General features: G+C 40.0%; 1 protein-coding gene across 1 annotated transcript in view; it reads right to left on the bottom strand.

Moving 5' to 3' along the window:
• Nucleotides 1-19,421, bottom strand: part of PRKX (protein kinase X-linked) — a 58,935-nt gene extending 39,514 nt beyond the window's left edge. Inside the window, exon 1 of the mRNA XM_032193505.1 lies at nucleotides 19,241-19,421. Coding sequence (XP_032049396.1) covers nucleotides 19,241-19,421 — 181 coding nt within the window. The remainder of the gene's footprint in view (nucleotides 1-19,240) is intronic.
• Between the last annotated feature and the right edge of the window lie 332 nt (nucleotides 19,422-19,753).

Raw genomic sequence — 19,753 nt, 5'->3', positions numbered from 1 at the left:
GAAGACAGGCTGAGGAAGTTGGGGTTGTTCAGCCTGGAGAAGAGAAGGCCCCAGGGAGACCTTATGGGGGCCTTCTAATACCTAAAGGAGACTTCCAAGAAAGACGGGGCAAAACTTTTCATTTCTAGTGACAGGAAAAAAGGGCAACAGTTTTACACTGAGATAGGGTAGATTTACATCGGACATAAGTAAGAAATTTATAAGTGTTCAATGCCAGGCTGGATCATGGATCAGGCTTCGGGCAACCTGTCCTAGTGAAAGATGCCCCTGCCCACGGCTGGGCTTTGGGTCAGATGATCTTTAAAGGTCCCTTTCAACCCAAACCATCCTATGACTCCATAACTTTCAGCAGTGTCAAGAAAATAAAATTTACTAGTACAATCTCATGAATGTGCTATTAAAAAGAAAAAAAGACAACTCATTCACCTACCAATTTTTTTTAATAACAATGTTGTTAATAAGCAGATATTACACGCAAGGAAGAAATGCTGTTTTTACAAATAATCACAGCTGAAACCACATCTAATTTGCAAGCTTGCATTCACTGATATAATCTATAATTTTGCATAAGCTATTAAAGTTTACGCAGCACAGAAGAGTCTTAGAATGTACTTTCAACTTTTTTTTAATGTTTACCTTACTCTTGAGCTGTTACACAGACAAAAATAGAAAAGGATTTCTGATGCAACTAAGCTCTTTTCTGAGAATTTTATTTAGCTTGATCTTTGTTTTGAATAGGATGTACAAAAGATTTTATTATAATATGTACAAAGGACTCAATGTTACAACTACAGCAAAATGAATACCCTTATGAAAATGACTTAAATAATTTCTTTGCATCCAGAAGTATGATCAGCACGCTAACCAACTGAGACTCTGCATTCTATATTCTGTACATTAAGTTTTACACAACAATAATAATCTCCTGAAAGATTATTTCAGTCTGGAACACTCATTGCAAATGGATTTAAATTTTAGGTAAGGGTTAACAGGATCACTGACAATTCACAAATGGAACAAAGCTTTCCTCAAAGGGAAGGTTTTGTTTATATTCCTAGGACAGTATCAACCAATATTCCTAAGAGACTACAGAAACATGCATTATGTATCTAGAATTTGTTTCACATAGTCATTAGCTTACCTTTCCACGTTCACTCATACCATACCATACAGAAAATAATGTAACATTGTCCAAGGGAAGGAGATGAAATCACTGTTGTTTGGCACTAGAACGGACATAATATTCTCCACATAAAGAGCTATTATGCAAGAAAGAGGAAATAAGCCTAGAATATCCAAATAAAGTTCTATCTGATATGCAACTGGAACAAATGCACTAATGCAAATATTAAGTTTCAAAATATCGGTCTCCAAAATCCATTCTCAAATAGCAATTAAATATTTCAGAAGAACATCTCAATAAGCCTCTAAGAAGTGCATTATTATTGATGCAAGTAAAGAGTGAAAACATTCTTAGTATTAATATCTAATGATACTGAAGACACGCCAATATTAATTTAACTGCTATGTTTAGTGGAAACACTTCAATGCCATGGCTAAATAGCACTGTTGGCTTAAATTTGTCATGCTATTTGGGACTGTATGTACCACTATGCACTTTTTTTTTCCTCCCTGGTGTGGAAACATAAATTTAACCTTATTAAAAAGTCTCGTTTTCTGACATCCATGAAGCCTACCACAACTGCAACAGTCAACCTTTTTTTTTTCTTCTATTTTTACTATACATTTTCTAAATAGGAAGAAAAGCCACTACCAACTTTCCACAGTCAGAAGCCAATTGTTCTCCTCAGTTTTATATGCATATTTTTACTTTGAGCATTTATTAAAGAACATACCCAAACTACCCACAAATCAACTCCTTTCATGAAAATATCTTGATCTTCAAAACTCTGAAAAAAACTGCGTAAGAAAATAGAAATCAAGAAGTTAATGGACTACTACAGTCCATGCTACAGTAATTTTTACAAACTAAAGAGTAATTACGTGATCAATTTTGCAATATTAAGGATAGACTTTCTGGCTCATTTCCCAGTCAGTTTGTGTTTTTGTGCTGGACATTGTTTCTGTATGGCTTCCCCCCCACCTTGTTTCTTCAAATATAGATCCTGTAAGGGTACAGTATGCATTTTAATACTATTAGCATTAAGCACAGTTCACTAGTTTCATACATCTTAAAAACAAGGTGGGAAGATGCAATATGTCATGAACATTTATGAACTACCCCAACAATAAATTTTTCCTCACCCAAAAGCAAAATTGATGTGTAAGATTTTATGTATAATATATAATTGGTTAGGTTTGAAATTATTCATGAGTCACAATATGAAACAGAATTGTTCAGACAGACACATAAGGAAATAAGAGACAGGATAAGGTTTAAAATCAAACACCAGTGATACACGTAAATAAAATACCTTATGGTGCATATAGCTCAATCACATTTAGGCAAATGTTCTCAAGATTCATGAAACGCAGCTTTTTTTTTTTTTGGACAGATGCGCACAATTTAGTTTACCACAATTTACACTTACTAAGTGGCAACATTCGTTCCAAAATTTCCAAGCTACTATAACCACCTCAGTAAAAGCTCAGTAAATCTAAGCTCTTTACTTCCTGTAATATTTATATCATAAAAGTGATTTCCAACCCACTTCATACCGTTTGATAGCTAGTTTTATATAATGACCAACCTACCCCATATATAACAATACAAGTAGTATGAGAAGGCTTACATTTAAGAAAATCAAAACCTGTATTGCAGCTGTTACAGAACACTACTAAATCCCACTAACACCATTGTACATGCTTCTTTAAATTGAATATAATTTTTGAAACTACAGATCTCAAGTGTAATTTACAAAGACAAATTTGAACAAAATTGTCAATGATTTCTATATTGTTAACTAGTAGGACTTTGTTAAATATCATCTGTCAATTCAAGGCTTGGCTCTGTTAAAAAGAAAAAAAAAAAAAAAAAAGCCTATAAATTCATGTTGTAGGTTTTAAAGAACAGCATAAACAAAACTCCACATAAATCCAGAAGAAGGAAAACAGAAAATCACATTATTGGGGAACCCTCCATAAGCATGTACCCTGACATAGATCTTTCCATAAAATTGACAAATTGCCATAAACCATGAAGCACTTCAGAGCTTTGCCAAACTAATTCGGTTCAGCTTTTAAATGCACCGGGAAGAAAAGACCATTTATCTCCTTTCACATACAGCAAGTTCGAAAGATATAAGGATGAAATTTCATCAGCCCAGTGACATGCAATGACCCAGTGTTCAAGATCCACCTCAAATTGCAGAATCTCAGCCTAACGATAGATTGGATCCAGCCACCAACCCAATGGTAACTTAAGCACAAAGTCGTACAAAGCAACGCAGAGGCAAATCACTGATGGGGACACAAGAAAAGCTGAAGTGTTAAAACCACATTTCATGACAATTGTTTGGACAAATACACTGACTCAGTACACACAGATAGCTCTATATCCTAAGTGGAATGAGCGTCTAACTTAAAGTATGTCTCGAACAGAAAAGCCCCTCTCCATTACCTGTGACAGCTAAAAACATCGGACCAGACACAGGGCCCAGCACTGAAATCTAAAACTGATCAGTTCATGACTACTGTTGCCCTTCTCACAAATCTCCACACTAGATGCAGAAGCGTAACATCTACATTTAATGTCTTTAGAATACTTAATGGCAATCAATTATCAGCACTTGAGACTTATCTGCTGGGCTCTGCCCCAGACCATGAGAAGTTAACTCACAATACTCTGTATGATCAAAAAGAATATCAACTATACTTTCTAACAGTAATAACAGTGAAGACTGTTACATATATCTTATTAATAGAAACACAATTTCCAGTTGTATCAGTTACAGTGTTAAGCTAGTCAGCTGTAAACAGCCCTTCTTCAGTGCTCTCGCTTTCCACTCTCTAAGAGCAGTTACATTCATTAATAGTCAAACAGCTGAAAATAAAACCAACTTGGTTTTTTTTTTTTTTTCCATTAAGAATTAGTATTTCCATTTAGACTTTCAGTTATTTCATTCTGCTATCCTATGAACATCTTCATACATCAAATTTCTTGGCAACGTTTTTCAACTTTATTTTGTTGCTTATTGCCAGGGCTCCTTCTCACTTCTTGTTCCCATTCTAATCCCATCAAATCTCATAATTAGTTAACTGAACCTAATTTGATAGACTAGGATCAGTCTGCAGTAGAGAGCAACAAATAGCAAATCCAAAACCACCTTCATGGGATGGATGAAATTGCAGCTCACTGAATTCACGAGCAGTAGTTCACATGGCAGTACTTAACATGCCCTTGTAGACTGCTTCTCAAAAAATGTAGCATCGTTGCTTACTAAGAGGTTCATTTGCTATTACAATTGACATAAATATTTTCTTTTGAGAAGTTCGGTAAGTTATTTATTCTACAAAAATGAGCATTTTAATAAAATTTATAATTCAGGAATGACACTTAAAGAAATAGTGCACAGTATACATGTGCTAAAATCGGAAGATACTGGGATCAGAAATGAACACCAAGTCTATCTATCTAGTAAGGGTCACATTTCAAACACAATCCAAATCAGTTTTAACTAAGTCACTGGTATCTGATCGTTAATAAGTTTATCATCTATTAACACTTCCTACAGAAGCTGAAGCACGTTAAGTTTTCAATAGCAAAGATAAATCATAGAATATCCCGAGTTGGAAGGGACCCATAAGGATCATCAAGTCCAACTCTTGACACCACATAGGTCTGCCCAGAAGTTTAGACCATGTGACTAAGAGCACAGTCCAATCACTTTTTAAACTCAGACAGGCTTGGTGCAGTGACTACGTCCCTGGGGAGCCTGTTCCAGTGTGCAACCACCCTCTCGGTGAAGAACCTCTTCCTGATGTCCAGCCTAAACTTCCCCTGCCTCAGCTTAACACCATTCCCATGGGTCCTATCACTGGTGTTTACAGAGAATAGGTCGCCTGACTCTCCGCTCCTCCTTGCGAGGAAGTTGTAGACTGCGATGAGGTCCCCCCTCAGCTTCCTCTTCTCCAGGCTGAACAGGCCCAGTGCCCTCAGCCCCTCCTCATACGTCTTCCCCTCTAGGCCCTCCATCATCTTCATCGCCCTCCTCCGGAGGCTCTCCAACAGTTTAATGTCCTTCTTGTACTGTGGTGCCCAGAACTGTACACAGTACTCCAGGTGAAGCTGGACCAGTGCAGAGAGGGACAATCACCTCCCTCGACCGACTAGCGATGCTGTGCTTGATGCACCCCAGGACACAGTTAGCCCTCCTGGCTGCCAGGGCACATTGCTGGCTCATATTCAACTTGCTGTCAATCACAACCCTCAGATCTTTCTCTGTGGGGCTGTTCTCCAGCATCTCGTCACCCAGTCTGTACGTATAGCCAGGGTTGCCGCGTCCCAAGTGCAGGACCAAGCACTTGCCTTTGCTAAACTTCATGTGGTCAGTGATCGCCCAGCTCTTCAATCTGTCCAGGTCTCTCTGCAAGGCCTTTCCACCCTCTTTATTTTGTTGTGGAGGAGTCCACAACTCCTCCAAGTTTCGTGTCGTCGGCAAAGTTGCTCAAAACACCTTCTAGTCCTACATCCAAATCATTTATAAGGACATTGAAGGGGACTGGCCCTAAAACGGAGCCTTGAGGGACCCCACTAGTGACCATCCGCCAGCCAGATGTGGCCCCATTTACCACAACCCTTTGAGCCCAGCCCGTCAGCCAATTGCTCACCCACTGTATGATGTTTTTGTTAAGTTGTACGCTGGACATTTTGTCCAGTAGGATCCTGTGGGAAACTGTGTCAAAAGCCTTGCTGAAGTCCAAAAAGATCACATCAGCTGGTTTCCCTTGATCAATTAGATGGGTGATCTTATCATAAAAGGATATCAAATTTGCTAGGCAGGACCTACCCCCCATGAACCCATGCTGGCTCAGACCAATAACTGTATTGTCCCCCAGATGCGCCTCAATAACTTCAAGAATCATCTTCTCCATAATTTTACCAGGCACTGACATGAGACTGACAGGTCTGCAATTTCTAGGGTCTTCTTTCTTACCCTTCTTGAAAATTGGGCATAAATGCCCAATTTGGCATATGGCAAATGGAAATGGCCAAATGGAAAATTGGGCATATGCCAAAAATGGCATACCTCTGCCCTGAACAGACATGAGATACCCCAAAGAAGAAACACTATTAGGCATATTAGATATTTACTGGCCTACGAAGTGAACTGGAGTTTGTTTCAGATGCCTGCATGTTTCCTAGGAACAAGTAACAGTCTCAGAAAACAGGACGAAATTATTATTTCATGAGCAAAAGGTCCACCTAGATCACTGATGGAAGAGGAAACTAGCATTGCACTATCCAAAATACACTCATGAAGTACCTAGAGAAAAATCTTGACATAAAAATTGAATGTTATTGGTAATTTGTGTACCACCAGTGGCAATCCTATGAAGTAGTATCAGTGTTTAAAGAGTCCTAAACAACTATGCTGTTGTTTTTAGTCAAGTTTACCAGGTTCCTTAGCATTTAAAATGAGAGCTGAGTTCGATGTGCATAACTATTAAGAGATGACTATACTGCATGGTAAATTATTCAAAAGTTTGCACAGAAAAGGACTTGGCTTTCTTATAAAACTAAATGACTGTGCTACAGAATGGTCTCCAAAGCCTAACAATCAAATAGTAGTTTGCTTTTTTAATTTAAAAATCTCTGTTCTTCTCCCCCACCCAATGTTCCAGCAACTTTTTTTTTTCCTCCACTATTACCATAATCACCATTTAGTTTTCTTATTGCAAGCACTATATTTCAAAGAACCAGAGGAGGCCATGCAACAAGGTTGTGTTTGTTCTCAGATAATGCTTCTGCCAGTATCACTATCAAAAATGAAAACCAATTAAGCTAGAAATCACAACTAGACTGGGAGTATCTGGAGTTCTGTATCTTTCCCTAGCTGTTATATCCAATTGCAAGCAGAAACATTTTCCCCTCCTACAGATAATTTAAATGCCAAACACATGAAGATTAGAGAGAAGTTTATCAATGTATTTCATTACAGGAGATAAACTGGCAATACTTTAGGCAAGAGTGACCAACTTCAGGTTTTCAGTGAATCCCCAGCTGGCTTATTTCCAGATGAAGCACTACTGTGAAGTTGCTGATGTCGCACACTCATTATTAACTAACAACAAATACAAGTTCAGATATTCCAAAGCAAGCACTTACGAGATCTGTTTCTTCCCATGTAATCATTTAAAATAACCAGCCATGCTCCTAGCCCATGGTTCTTTTTTGATGTTCTATTTGTTTTCACAGAATCACAGAATTGTCTAGGTTGGAAGAGACCTCAAAATCATCGAGTCCAACCTCTGACCTAACACTAACAAAATCCTCCACTAAACCATACCGCTAAGTTCTACATCTAAACATCTTTTAAAGACTTCCAGGGATGGTGACTCCACCACTTCCCTGGGCAGCCCATTCCAATGCCTCACAACCCTCTCAGTAAAGAAGTTCTTCCTCATATCCAACCTAAAACACCCCGGCGCAACTTTAGCCCGTGAACTTTTGCTCTGAAAAGAAACAGTATTGAACCTGCCTAAACAAAATGAGTTTCTCAGAACAGCTTAAGTCCCCTTATTCTACTTGCTTGTTCCAACATCTTAAAAAAAAAAAAAAAGAAAAGACTAGCAAATCCAACATTCTCAACCAAAGTTGTACATATAGGCTTACCTATGCATTCATGACTGTTACCGTCTGCCAACCTTCTCTAACTTTTCATCTACTTTCGTAGTCCCCTTTTCACTAAGTGGCCTTTTTATTAGAATATAAATAGTCACCAAGAAAAAAAATGACATTTGAAAAGAATATTTAAAATTATATACAGATGCAAACCATTGTCTCCAAACGTATCATTTCAAAGCATTTCATTTGCAATTAAACATTTGAGATCAAGACTCAAAGCCAAAACTCTTTGTATTGCAGGCTTTATCACCACAGAATGTGTCCTAGGAAATTCTTAAAAGCAAGATGAAGCAGGCACACTCCAAGCTATTAAATCATGGACTGCGCAACCATTTCCTGCTTTAACATTAGATGCATTTACCTGGAGACATGTCAGTAAAAATGTAAGATTGCTGAGAGCCTGGCTAATTATCAACTCAGCCAGTTGTCTTTCAAGCTTCCCATTTCATAATTTTGTTTCTCTACTTATTATTACCATTTAATGCAAGATCCTCTCAACAGATGAAGAATTCAGTAATAAGTAACATCACCTACATTATAAATCATACACATTTCATTTTAAAGGAATATTAAAAAAAAAAAAAAAAAAAACTTCAAAACAGGATTTTGAAGTCTAAAAAAAAAAAAAAAAAAAAAAAAAAAACATAGCGCAATTTTTGCCTCCAGTGTCGGTCATGTTGAATGTTTATAGAATTACAGCCTAGCCACTTGCATATCTCATGCTGAACTCCTGCTTGCAAAATTATGGCATGTTGCACTTCTTGGGGGTGCAAGGGAAGATGACATTTTAAAATGCCTTTTTGACTTCGGATGTCAAATACTGCTGTTCCACAGAATGCACATGACCCACCAAAATCGTCCTACTATGAATTTCCAGAGCAGTGTTTGCCTAGGATTACCCCAAAGTCACAGTGCTGTACTCTGCCTAAGCCCCAACTGACAGTAGTAGGAGCTAAGGAAAAGCCTTACAACAGCAAAGAAAACAGCAATGAAGGCAAATAATCATACCCACCTCCATCAAAATCATCTCTTAGCTTGTGTGAAGTGTTGCAGACACCAATAGCTGAGATAATTCTGGAAACTTCCTCCACTTAGACACATTTAAAACTTATGGGGAAAGCTTTCACAGGCTTTAAGTCATCAAGAATGGATGTGCCCCAATTTGTTTCTGCTCTCCCACCAGTGAAGGATGGAACGTATATAACTGACATCCACAAAATTAACTAAAAAAATACATTTTTTCCCCGCAGAAATATATTTCAATTAAAGTTAAAATATTTTGCATTAACCTTGGTGTTTTGTTTTGTTTTTTTCCAGCTTCCTCCTAATTCTAAATTACTTTGCTTTCCTTCTAATGGTTCTGTCTTGTGGGACACACTGCCTCTCAGCCGTGCCTTCTGACAAAAAATGTAATGAAATCCAACAGTAAGCAAGGAAAACTTTCAAGAAAGAGACCCAAGGCATCACTGCTGCTCAGTGTGAAATGACTAGAAGAGATGCAGGGAGCTTTTAAACATAATTATTTCAAGTAAGTTGCAATACTGGGAAACTCATAGAAATATTTTTAAATTATATACCAAATTACATTATTTCAAAAGATACTAAGTGAGCAATTGCTACAGTTATGGCTGCTGACATTAATTTAAGTGGCTTAGGATATGCTAGTCACTAAAAAAAGAAGGATGAGCGATGCTGTTGATTCAGTGCAACTTTTTTTTCACAAAAATCAGGGGGAGTTTAGTGGCATCAAAAAAAAAAAAAAAATCAGGACGCTGAAGTGCAACCTGACACATTTTGCTGAAAGAGGCAACAAAGATCCCAGTTTAGAATCCCAGCTGACCAGCACCTGTCCTCATTGTTTGTTAGTTCTCTGGGAACGGGGAAGGAGTTACCCATTAATCTTCCTGAAAACAAGCTAAAATTTTAAAATGCATACTCTGAAGTTATTTCTGGAAGGCCCTGAAGAATTAAAGCTGTACAGGCTATCATCTCCTGCACTCACAGAGCTGTAGGAGCCAATACCAAGCTGAAGAGAAGAGGCCAAGGCTGGAAGCATCAGCAGTTTTGGGGCAGGTGGCTAGAGGAGTCTGCTATTAGAGTACCACCAAGTTTTACATAAATACAGTCAGCATCCAGCCTCTTATTTTTATATTCATCATCTATATAACTATTACAGTTCATCCTAATTACTGGATCAGCAAGGTAAAAATATTACACCCAGTTTAGCTTGTTTTTGAAGAGTCTACAGAGGCATAGCCCTCTCAACATCTACCTAAACAGTTCTGAAGCATTTAATTTACTGACTGGGACACTACCTGAGAGGCATAAAAAGAAACACAAACCAGGCATTTTGCTTTAATCCAGAGCTCCCTGAACCTTTACGAATAATGGCAGTGTCATTACCACAAGTATTTCAGGTTCCTCAGAGTCCCCAGCACAATCAGAACAACATTTAAGCAAATTCCAAGAACTCTGTGTAAGAAGGCTTCTTTTAGTGAACCATTCCAAGACTTAAATACTGCACAATGGTTACCCTAAACGGACACTTTAGGTGATTTTTTCCAACAGAGCATTACCTCCTTTGAAAGCATCATGTAAATAAATAAAATTAGCAGCCACACATTTTCCTCTGTTATTAGACTATGTAAGAGATTATATATTCACATTTTCCAAGTAAAAATACATTGCAAGTTTTAGTGCTTTTTAAACATATACACAAGGCAGCACCAGGCATACACAAGAGAAACAAGCACAAATTTAAATCACAGGCTACAACTATTTGAGTTACATAGGTCTTCTTTCTTGAATTGCTTTTCCCAAGTAGTACACTCAATACAAAATATAGATCACTACACCTCCTAAAGTCTTGCAAATTGCATACTAGAATAAAACACTACAGATAGTAGATGTGACCTTTCATGAAAAGGTCGCTCACAGTCTCCTTTAAGGAAGCTAAAAGTATCCTAAATAAGAGCAGCTATTTATTATGCACTGCAGATACTGTATTCGTACTTTGTAGAAATTAAGAACTGCTGTTATAGGTAGCCAATTAGGAAGCCCTGTATATACTGTGACAAAAAAACAAGCAGAAGACTTTCCCATATACTCCTTCTTTCCATATCAACCTGTAGGATTATAGAATGTATTAGGTTTATATAAATTTAACTACTTATGCACATAAACGTAGAATTTTATTTCTAACCTGATGGAGAAAGCTGTAGTTGTCCAAACTGAATATCCAGAAACAAGAGCAAAGATGTTTTTAGATAAAAAATAGTCTGTTTAAACACTACAGCCTTTTGTCATAAAGGCTATGATATACATTGCAAACCAAACAAAACCATATAACCAATTTACTTTGATTTTGGCATTAAATAAAGAGTCTCCAGTAAATAGTCTTAAGATTAGAAAACTGGATACTTCTCAAAGCATTTGAATTGCTTGAGGGATGCAGTTCGGGTTTACTTAACTGTATTGTAGGCCAAATAGAAGTGAACATGCTCCCTGCTCCCTCGACACACCAGTGAAGTGTAGGGTAGCACAGAGAAGTCCACGGAACGGTGCCAAGGATCAGACCAACACTCAGCCCTGCAGTCCAACCTAACATTCCGCTGCCATGGGTCATACACAGAAAGATGTTTGAGTTCATAGTTTAGTCACCTGGAAACAATGCTTCCTTCATTATTTTTAATGTATTTCAGTTATAAATATATTACTGAAACACACACACTAGTCATTTGTCTGAGGTGAAGTGTATCAAAGCAGACGGATTGTTCTCCTTGGGCAGAAATCACAACTCATTTACACAAGATTTGCTGCCACTCAATTAATAGCCCAGCTATCAACTGCTCCAGGTTGGGGCAGGAGTGCAGAAAAAAGGCAACCTAGAGGAAAGTTTTCAGGAACAAATGCCACAGATCACTACAGTTTAAGACTGGGCAGGGCAGCTGTCAGGACTTAGCAAGAGAGAATTTTAGACAATGCACATCTGAAAAGCAACTCTGCAAACATCTTCAAACTACTTGTGAAACAAGTAGAGATATTATTAATACCAATCATTCAGAATGAGCTGAAGCTCGTGTAAGCTTATTTTATTAATACAAAACCACAAACACAGTGAGGTAAACAGCCTAAACCTAGTTTAGGTATGTCCAAAAAGGAGAACTGCAATAACATATTCTACAATGCAGCTATGTCCAAAAGAGCGTATTTTGAATAATTCCAGCATGCTAGACTTAGAGGTTCAGCGCTGTTCTCCCTGCTTAGGTCATCTGTCAGCCTTTCAGAGAATGAGCTTGTGTATTTACACAGATACAGCTGAACTGCTTAAATTGAATTGTAAACACAAATAATTTAAAGTTCACTAAAACTGGGGCCCTTAAACTGCATAAAAACAAAAAGGGAGCTTAATCCTCATGAGACTGCTATTTTAATATTTTCAGAGCGCACTTCAGCATAGAACAAGACATTTTCTTCTTGTTCAAATAAGCTATTCAGAATGATAAATCTGTATTAGACTCTAAAATTTTATCTTTTGAGATTAGCAGTGGGTGCTGGACAAAATTGCTCACAGGAACACTGCCTCTATTTTATACCCTGCCTGTCCCAGCCAAAAGAAGTGCTGAATTTTTATTTTTACTGTGCTGAAAATTCTTTTTCCCTTAGGTTTATAAAACTTTTTTTTTTTTTTTTATGCATTTAATTCCTTTAAAAAAAAAAGAAAATAAATCAGTAAGTAATCTAGGACTAGTATTTGTTTTACTAGCCCCGGCATTGCTCTGTATATAAGCTTCTAAGTTTCCTTTCCTTTTTTTAAAAATATATAAAAATATAATATTTTATATATATAAAATATATAAATATATATATTTTTGCAATATTCTTCTCAATATTTAATAGTTTTTCCATGTTGAGATGGAAAGAAGAAGGTTGGGAGCATTCATTGTTACAGAGATTACGTCCTTTCAAACACCCTTCCCTGAAATCCCTCAAGAACAGAGCCTTCTATTTGCCAACATACCATCCTACGACCACAGTAGAAATTAATTCAAAACCCTTGAAACACACTATTTACCCAAAGTGAAAGAGTAAACAATGAGCAAAAACGTGAATATCTCTATTAATAGAATTAACAAAGCAAAACTACAATCATCCACAGAAACGCAGTAATGGAGCTGACCTGCTTTGAGAATTTTCTCCTGTCCTGAAATATTCCACTCACTTTCCAACATATTTTATTTTATTAACTACTTTCACAATTTACCTGATGTCCAGGTAAATTTCATTAGCAGCCTACATTTACAGCCTTTAGAGAAAAGAAGAGCTCTATTAAGACCAGGAAAATTTCTGATTTGCCCTCAGTATTAAAAAAGAATAATAATAAATCAGTATGCATTTGAATTCAGAATTGAGCCACTGCTCTAATGTGAAGTGCAAACAGTGAACAATGGTGAAAATAACTAAGTAACTTTTTTTAAAAAAAAAAAAAATGCATTTTTTCATTCATTTGAAAGACAGTTTTCCTTTGGGGGAAAAAAAAAAAATACATTGCAATTTTGAGAATTAAAAAAAATGTGCTATGCCCTGTCACTGGAACATCCCAGTTGCATGCTAACACATAGCATTCAGCAGAATTTTGCTTACCAACATCCCTGAAGCCACTAAAAACACCTCAAAAATCATGTAGACATGGGAGGATGCATATTATGTTTTAACAAGAGAAGACATTGTATGAAATTACTCCTGAGTAGAAAAAGCTAATGCTAAAGATGTTTTATGTTGATAAGCATCAACAGCAGGGAACTGTATTGTTTAACCTAAACTAATTTAGTTAAATACAGCTTATGCCCAGACAAGTCCTTGCAAGGTAAACACAAAGTTCCCATCTCGCTTCACGAAAATTCACCCTTTGTCATTTCGTCTGCGTGTCTACACCCCTCATAACAAACAAAAGCACTACATAAACTCCAACACCCTTTCCTTACTTTAGATACTTATATATTGCATATCACCTTTGAAGTGGACCAAACCAGGCTTAAATGTGTTTCAGCCTGGGATTCACTTCCCTAACTTCTCACAGTGTAGTAGCCCAAACAGCAAGAGGTCCATCTCCAAATGGTTATCCTCTCTGTCCACTACAAAGAGCCCAGACACACAAACTCAGGAACCTAAGCAGAGAAAAGCTGAGTCAAACCCCAACAGCCCATATGATGCCAACCTCCGGTATTTTAAGTTCACATTTCCTGCCTTCGAAGAAGGGGGAGGGTAGGAGGAATTGACTCTCTATTTCTGTTTACATTTTCTGTCTTTTTCCAGCTTGGACTGATGCACAACACTTTTAATGAACAAATTTTTCAACAGGACCTTCGCCAGGAATGTTAATTTTATTTAAGCATAAACTTTTTGTAGGGAGGGAGCATTAGGTGCTCTTGGTTTTGTAGGAGAGGAGTTTTGCATACTTCTTATTCCTGAAATATTAGTACTAGTTTGATTTCAGATTATTTGCATTGCAGCAGGCACTTTCGGGTCCCTCTGGGCTAATTATAGGACTTAGATTATTTATCTTTAAGAATTTCATTTGAGTGTCAAAGCTTATTCTAATACATACCACGTTCACAACATCAGAGAAAGAATTCTGAGTTTCTATCTACAATCAGTTACATACCAAAACGCACTCACAGATAACAGCAAAAGAAACAGGTGACAGGCAGGAAAACACAAAGCCATTTACCTCCACCTTGATTTTAAACACAGAAGACAGAAAAGCAGAAACATGAACTTTCAGATTTCACATGCTCAGACTTTTTATATACTCTCTCTTTTCTGAGCTTTCTTTGTGAAAGACAAAAAATATTTGTTTCAATCCACTTTTCCCAGTCTAAAAAGAGAACAAGAACCTTATGAGGAAGGAAGGACCCACTGCTGCCCACTCCACATAAGCATCACACTACTGGGACAGGCAACAGAAGGAAGCTGAGTCACACCTGCTCGCTCTCCCTGTAGAGCATCAGCTACAACAATACTAAAGATTTATTTTGGGACAAGTATGATCTTGTGGCAGGGGAAAATGAAGCACATTCCACAGGAGAGCGAAAATAAAATCCAAGTCATTTAGCTTGATGACTAAAGTCTCAAAGATGTTCAGATGTAATGGTGAATTCGGGTCACCATTACAGTCACAACATTCAGACCATGTTTTCTTTCAAAACTTGTGGTATTTAAGGACATGCCAAGTAAAATCCTCGATCATTGTTTATCACGGCAGTATCAAGTAAAGGTGACAAAACAGGAAAAAATGCTCAGACATCCCACAGCGCAGTACTTTAAATAGGTGCCCTCGGCAGTGAAACCAGAACTAAGGCTTAGTCAGAACCAGAAACAGAAGACGTGCAGGTCCCCTCATAAAAAAAAAAAAAAAGCCAGCAGTGTTCTTAGCTTAGCTACAAAAGAAGAGCTTAGTTATTCTGGTGAAGAATATTTTACTTAGACTACACAGAGGGAAAATGAGCAAGCAGGTTCCAGCATTAGACTGCTGTTCTGTACCTGTTGTCCCTCTGATATAATGTCATTTAAAATACATTTGGCTAGCATATTTTGTGTGCGAACACATTGAAATTAAGTATTTAAAAATATGTTGCTTCTGACTTTTCCCATGTACATTTTAAGTTTTTCCCATGCTCAGAAAAACTGAAATACTGGTTTGCCCAATTCTTTATTCCGCATTTGTTTAGTTTGAAGCACTTCATGGGAACAGTTGTTTAAAAGAATCTTTTCAAATGAAAATGTTGTTATTAAAATATTTCAATCAATTTAATAGATTTATAGAAACTGATTTACATTTGTAATGTACACTATGGAATTCACTGCGCTTCAAAAAACAGGCAGGAAACTACCTCACAGGAGAAAGGACAAGTATAAGTTTGTCACCTTTCTCCAACCCAGAGGTGCCCCCTTACCCTGCATTTTATTAGGGAACATAGGATTTCTCCTTCCACTTTCACTTACCCAAATATCTTCTAAATTTATTCTACTCGTACTTATTATTCTAGTTTACCTTAATTATTTCTTCACTATGACATAACTAAAGATGTAGTATCCCCACTCCAGGGTACATGTAGGCTGTCCAGCTGCAGACACTGGCTACTGAATTAGGAAGGATGCCCTTGTTAAATGTGCGTCAAAACCAAGGATGATTCACTAGTTTTCACAATCTCTCTTTCACAGCCCAGACCAACAAATGGTTTGAAATGTGCTCAGATAAAATTAAGTCATGTCTGGGCCATGAACTTGAAGCAGTTAAGTTCCACTGAACATGGCCATGACATCTAAATTTTTGCTTCTGTGCAGCACAGTGCCACCACAGCCTTGGCACGGATGAGTATTTACTACTTAAGTTCAGCTGAGATTCACAAATACCTCAGCCTTGTCTGAGCAGCAGTTTCTGAGCATGCTGAGCAAACACTCGTAGTTTGACCTCCTTTGAAAGGAAAATTAATTAAAAAACAGAAGTGGTCAAGGCATCTTCAATAGCTCCAAAGTGAGAACATCAATCCTCTTAGATAAGACGTTTAAAAAAAAAAAAAAACACAACACACACACACCATGTACCTCAAAGGTTCAAAGCCACATCTTCAGCCTCTCCGGAAGCAACCTTAAACAAATGTTCTTCCTGTTCAAATCCTCTGAGTGTCAGAAACCAGTATACACCCCACTCCTGTGCCCACCCCAAACCCGTAACTTCACTTTATAGAGCAATATTAGGGTGCTGCCACAAAAAAAAAAAAAAAAAAAAAAAAAAAAACCTCTAGTCTCTGCTCCCAGTGCCTCTTGCCAAATAGCCCACAAACACTGAAACAAAGCCGGGGGAGAAAAATGCCCTCACAATCATTGTGCTAACCTTATTTTGCTCCATTTCCTCCTTCATAGTGAGTTCTTTTCTAAATCAGTCATAACTTCCAAGAGAAATCAGCAGCACTTTCAAGTTAGCTTGCATTACATGGGTCAGGTTAACACTGATTTTAATCCTCTGAACCAGGAACCCTCTGAGAAACAAAATCTGGTTCCTGGCTCAGAATCCTCTGAGATTCATTCCATCCTCCAAGAGAAGCTGCCTAAACCCAAGGAAGAGCACAACCTCACGGACACTAACATCCTTTACTTAGCTTACACACTAACCACACGCAGCTGTAGGAGCATGGAGCTTACCTCCCTCTTCCTCTTTTGCTACTTTCTCACAGATGGTTTCCAAGGCCATCATGTCTCTAACCCTGCATATGTCCATAAGCAACAATGATTCTAGTAGAGAAGATACCAGAACTTCCTGTCCTGCCATTTCTGGGTATCCCCCTCCCTTCCACAAATCTGCCAAGTATCTTGGACAGCACGCACGCTGCTTTTGAGAGCATCAGCATAAATACAACGGCTATTCTTATCACAGCAGTCAAGCTGCACACAAGACTCTGAACTGCTGCAGTGAAACTGATGACAGTACATTAATCTCACCTACTTGTGCAAGCAGATCAGAAAAGGGAGGATAGGGTAATACTAAGTTAAACCACTGCTAAAGAAAAAAAAAAAAAAAAAAAGGATATACTCTTTCCATAAATGTGATATAAACCTAAACTGTACTTAACTAGCTTAACAAGAAAGATGTTTAAGCCAAGCAAAAATGAATTTCTCAAGCTAAAATACCAATCTAGACAGTACTCTGCACGGCTTTAGCCTGCAGCACATATAAGCAAGGGACAGAGCAGCCCAACCTCACGGAGCAGTTAATGGCTCATATCGCAGGGGCACTACAGCCACGTGGGGAGGGCACTTCATCTTTGAAATTCATAAACTCTGCCACTCGGAGGCAGGCACAGATGTGTTCACTTTCAGTATCACTTTGAGGCTGCTATGTTGCTTCCTGGTCAGGAGTTAGATCCCTTCACTCCTCACAGCCTCCTAATGAGCAGGGCTGGCATGCCTTTTGGTTTCAAAACCAACTCGAAACAGACCAGCTCAGCTTCTTTGTTAAGGTAAGGCCTTATGTATGTACCCGTGACACGTTTATATCCTTCAAGTTGTATGGTTTGTCTTCCTACCAAGCAACCAATGCCACAGTTCATAGAGATACCAGGAATGGTTGTCTTCTCAGAAGAGAAAGAGTTTCAAAAATATGGAGGGAAAAAGAGGAAATCAAGCTGGGGAAGCCACAGCAGGAAGGAAGGCTGTTCTTCTGGTATTCCTTCAGTGTCCTGATGAGTAGCTATCTGATCCTTTTACTTAATATTTTTTTTCTTTCTCTGTGTCTTTATAGCAAGCAGTTTCTCCTTGTTTCCCATGGAACAATGCCTTTCTGCTTCCTCAAACTCAAAGGAGCACTTTAAAGAACACTCAAAGAAGATATGCAGTTAAAAATCAACACCAGGATTATTTCTAAATGTCTTCATTGGCCCCAGGAACATTTCCATGACTATTATGTGTTCTTAAAAATTATTATTTTCCTGCAGCCTGTGCTTCGCTTCAAGTCATAATCCTCAGTGATGACAACTTGTATCCACAGCAACTGGTTGTGATGTAACAAACAAGATTAACCACTTCTGGTGGAGGAAAAGCATCGCAAACCTTTCCGGCAGGCTCTTAGTAATCTCAATTAACTTCTCAATAAAATGCCTGTTGACATTCCAACTTGGAACTATTATCTCACAAAACAACACGCTTCAAGAGAAGATAACAAGGTCGTCACCAAACGTGATGCTCCTAGGCCCTCCCAACTCCATTTTTAAAGACCCTTTTACGCCATCAACTTCACTAAGAAAGGGTTTAAACCGCACTTGCTGGCTTCTGAGAGCTTAAGTGATGTTTAAGTTTAGAGCGTTTGCTGGAATAAATCTATTCAAAACCGTTTCATGGTCCTCTAAAGAAAGAGACCTCCTGTATGGCTGAACACAGTCCTTCAACGCAGTCCTCTATGCAAGGCGCCCTTCTGAGCAAGCGGCCCCTCAAACCAGGTGCAGAGCCCTACAGACCCCGACACGCCGGGCAGATGCTGCGGGAGATAACGCACCGAGCACCACCGCGGCTGCCTGAACGCCCATTTATTTCCGCACGCATTTACCCCGCCGTGCTGCAGACCCCGGGCAGCTTCACTAAGGCTGGCAGATGCGGGCTGCAGCCCCCCTTTTCCCCCAAACCCAGCGCCAGGCAGCCGCACACCCCGGCACGGGCGCCTGCAGCCGCGGCTCCCCGCGTCCCTCAGAGGGCGCGGGGGTGTCCCCAAGGCACCTGCCGGCCGTTCAGCGGCCGCAACCCGAACCCCGCCGCCCCGGAGCGGCCCCCAGCGCCCTGCGGGGGGGCAGCGGGGAGCGGTGCCGGCGGCACGGCCGCAGGCAGGCAGGCACCTGGGCAGCTCCTTTGTTCGCCGCCGCCGCGCCGCCCGCCCGCACTCACCCACGGTGGCCAGGGTCTCCAGGTCCTCCAGCTTGTAGGCGGCGGGCTCGCAGGGCGAGCCGGGGCCGGCGGGACCGGGGGCCGGGGCGGCGGGCTGAGGCGCGGCCAGCCCCGCCGCCGCCGCCGCCTCGCCGCCGCTCTTCGCCCCCATTTTGGCCTTGGCGGCGCTGAAGGCGTCCATGGGGCTCGCTCAGCGCATGGAGGGAGCCGGGCCGGGCCGAGCCGAGCCGGGCCGGGCGGGAGCGAGGCGAAGTTTCAGCCCTCAGCAGGCGGCGCGGCCGCTCCTCGCCCGCTGCCGCCTGGGAGGGGGCGCGGAGCCCTGGAGCATCGCGGCCCCGCGGCGAGCCGCCGGGCGGGCACACACAATGGCGAGGCAGGGACAGCCCGGGCCGTGCTGTGCCGAGCCGAGCCGAGCCGAGCCGAGCCGTGCCGTGCTGCGGGCGGGGCGGCAGGGGCGGGGTCTGCCCGCCCGGCGCTGCGGCACGGTCCCGCGGGGAGGCTGGGCGGGGCGGG

The sequence above is a fragment of the Aythya fuligula genome, chromosome 1 (assembly GCF_009819795.1).
Source record: "Aythya fuligula isolate bAytFul2 chromosome 1, bAytFul2.pri, whole genome shotgun sequence".
Classification (NCBI taxonomy): domain Eukaryota; kingdom Metazoa; phylum Chordata; class Aves; order Anseriformes; family Anatidae; genus Aythya; species Aythya fuligula.
Note: the sequence above shows the minus strand (reverse complement) of the source record. Positions and strands in the feature narration are given on the sequence as shown.